Source organism: Mandrillus leucophaeus, unplaced genomic scaffold, assembly GCF_000951045.1.
Source record: "Mandrillus leucophaeus isolate KB7577 unplaced genomic scaffold, Mleu.le_1.0 Scaffold194, whole genome shotgun sequence".
Lineage (NCBI taxonomy): Eukaryota > Metazoa > Chordata > Mammalia > Primates > Cercopithecidae > Mandrillus > Mandrillus leucophaeus.
The window spans coordinates 2,982,135-2,983,662 of NW_012101965.1; the positions used below are offsets into that span (position 1 = coordinate 2,982,135).

Here is a 1,528-nt window from a genome sequence, read left to right on the forward strand (position 1 = left end):
CGCCTACTATCCCAACACTTTGGGGAGCATAGGCAGATTGCTTGATGCCAGGTGTTGGAGATGAGGCTGGTCAATATAGTGAGACTTTGTCTCTCTCTATATATATAAAAAAATAAAATTTAAAAATGTAAAGGTGCAGTTCAAATTAAGATTCTGCTTTTATGGTGAATTACAGTCAAGTGCCTTTGCTTAACCATGAAAAAATAAGTTCAGAAATTAAGCATAGGCAATACCTTTCCAGGAACACTTTTTATCCACTTGAGAAAAAACAAAGCTACATAGCATTGAACTTCTAAATACAAGATTTGTTTTTGAACAGCAGATGTGATTACAAGTGAGTCTCATCTGTTCATTAGAAGACCGTTCAGAAGTTCTGTGTCACTTGTAATCTTTTTGCATTTGGAAGTTAATATGGATGCATTTGTATTTTTTTTTTTTTTTGATATGGAGTCTCACTCTGTCGCCCAGGCTGGAGTACAGTTGTTCAATCTCAGCCCACTGCAACCTCTGCCTCCTGGGTTCAAGTGATTCTCCTGCCTCAGCCTCCCAAGTAGCTGGAATTACAGGCACATGCCACCACGCCCAGCTAATTTTTTGTATTTTTAGTAGAGATGGGGTTTCACCACTTTGGCCAGGCTGGTCTCGAACTCCTAACCTCAGATGATCCGCCTGCCTCAGCCTCCCAAAGTGCTGGGGTTACAGGCGTGAGACACTGCACCCGGCCCGGATGCATTTATTTGTATTTATTGAGTAATAGGGAGGCCTTTCCCCTAATAATCACAGAAGATTGTGTTTTTAGTAATTTCATTTTTAGATTCATTTTTAATTATAGTCAAGGTTTACATTATAAATAGAGTTTGTGCTTTATTAAAGTTATATAAAACATCTTACTTTTGTGCATATTCTACTTTCTCTACAGTTTTTGGCTGAAGATTATACACTATTGGATGTTCTCTACTATGTTACACGTGATGACTTAAAATGCTTGAGACTAAGGTACCACTTTTCTTTCTGTTGTCACGATAGAAAGAGTACCGGGCTAATATAAGAAAGTCTGAGTACCTGCCCAGGCTGGGTCTCTAATTAGCTTTGCAGTTCTGGACAGAGCTCTCTAGTTCTTAACTGCTCTGAGTAAACTGAGTTAGTTGGACCACTCTATTGTTGAGGGCTCTAATAACCAATATTTCTATATTAGTAAGTGAAAATCAATTGGAAGAATTTTTTTGAATAATATGCAGACTAAGTCCATGCAGATATTCTGAAGCTGCCTTAAACAAATGCTTTAACTGGGTTCATGATGGTGTTATACTCAATAAGTATTTGGAGGAGGTGCTGACTTGCCCTGCAAAAGCCTAGTATAATCTGATATAATTTATTATTAATTAAGGCCAAGCATATAACTTTTTTTTTTTTTTTTTTCTCGAGACGGAGTCTTGCTCTGTCACCCAGGCTGCAATGCAGTGGCGTGATCACTGCAAGCTCCGCTTCCCAAGTTCACGCCATTCTTCTGCCTCAGCCTCCCGAGTAG

General features: G+C 38.9%; 1 protein-coding gene across 1 annotated transcript in view; it reads left to right on the top strand.

Moving 5' to 3' along the window:
• The window catches only part of MAP3K5 (mitogen-activated protein kinase kinase kinase 5), a 298,421-nt gene extending 297,258 nt beyond the window's left edge, over positions 1-1,163 (top strand). The window contains exon 29 of the mRNA XM_011978430.1: positions 920-1,163. Within this exon, the coding sequence (XP_011833820.1) occupies positions 920-1,048 (129 nt within the window). The 3' untranslated portion in view covers positions 1,049-1,163. The remainder of the gene's footprint in view (positions 1-919) is intronic.
• The last annotated feature ends 365 nt before the right edge of the window (positions 1,164-1,528 follow it).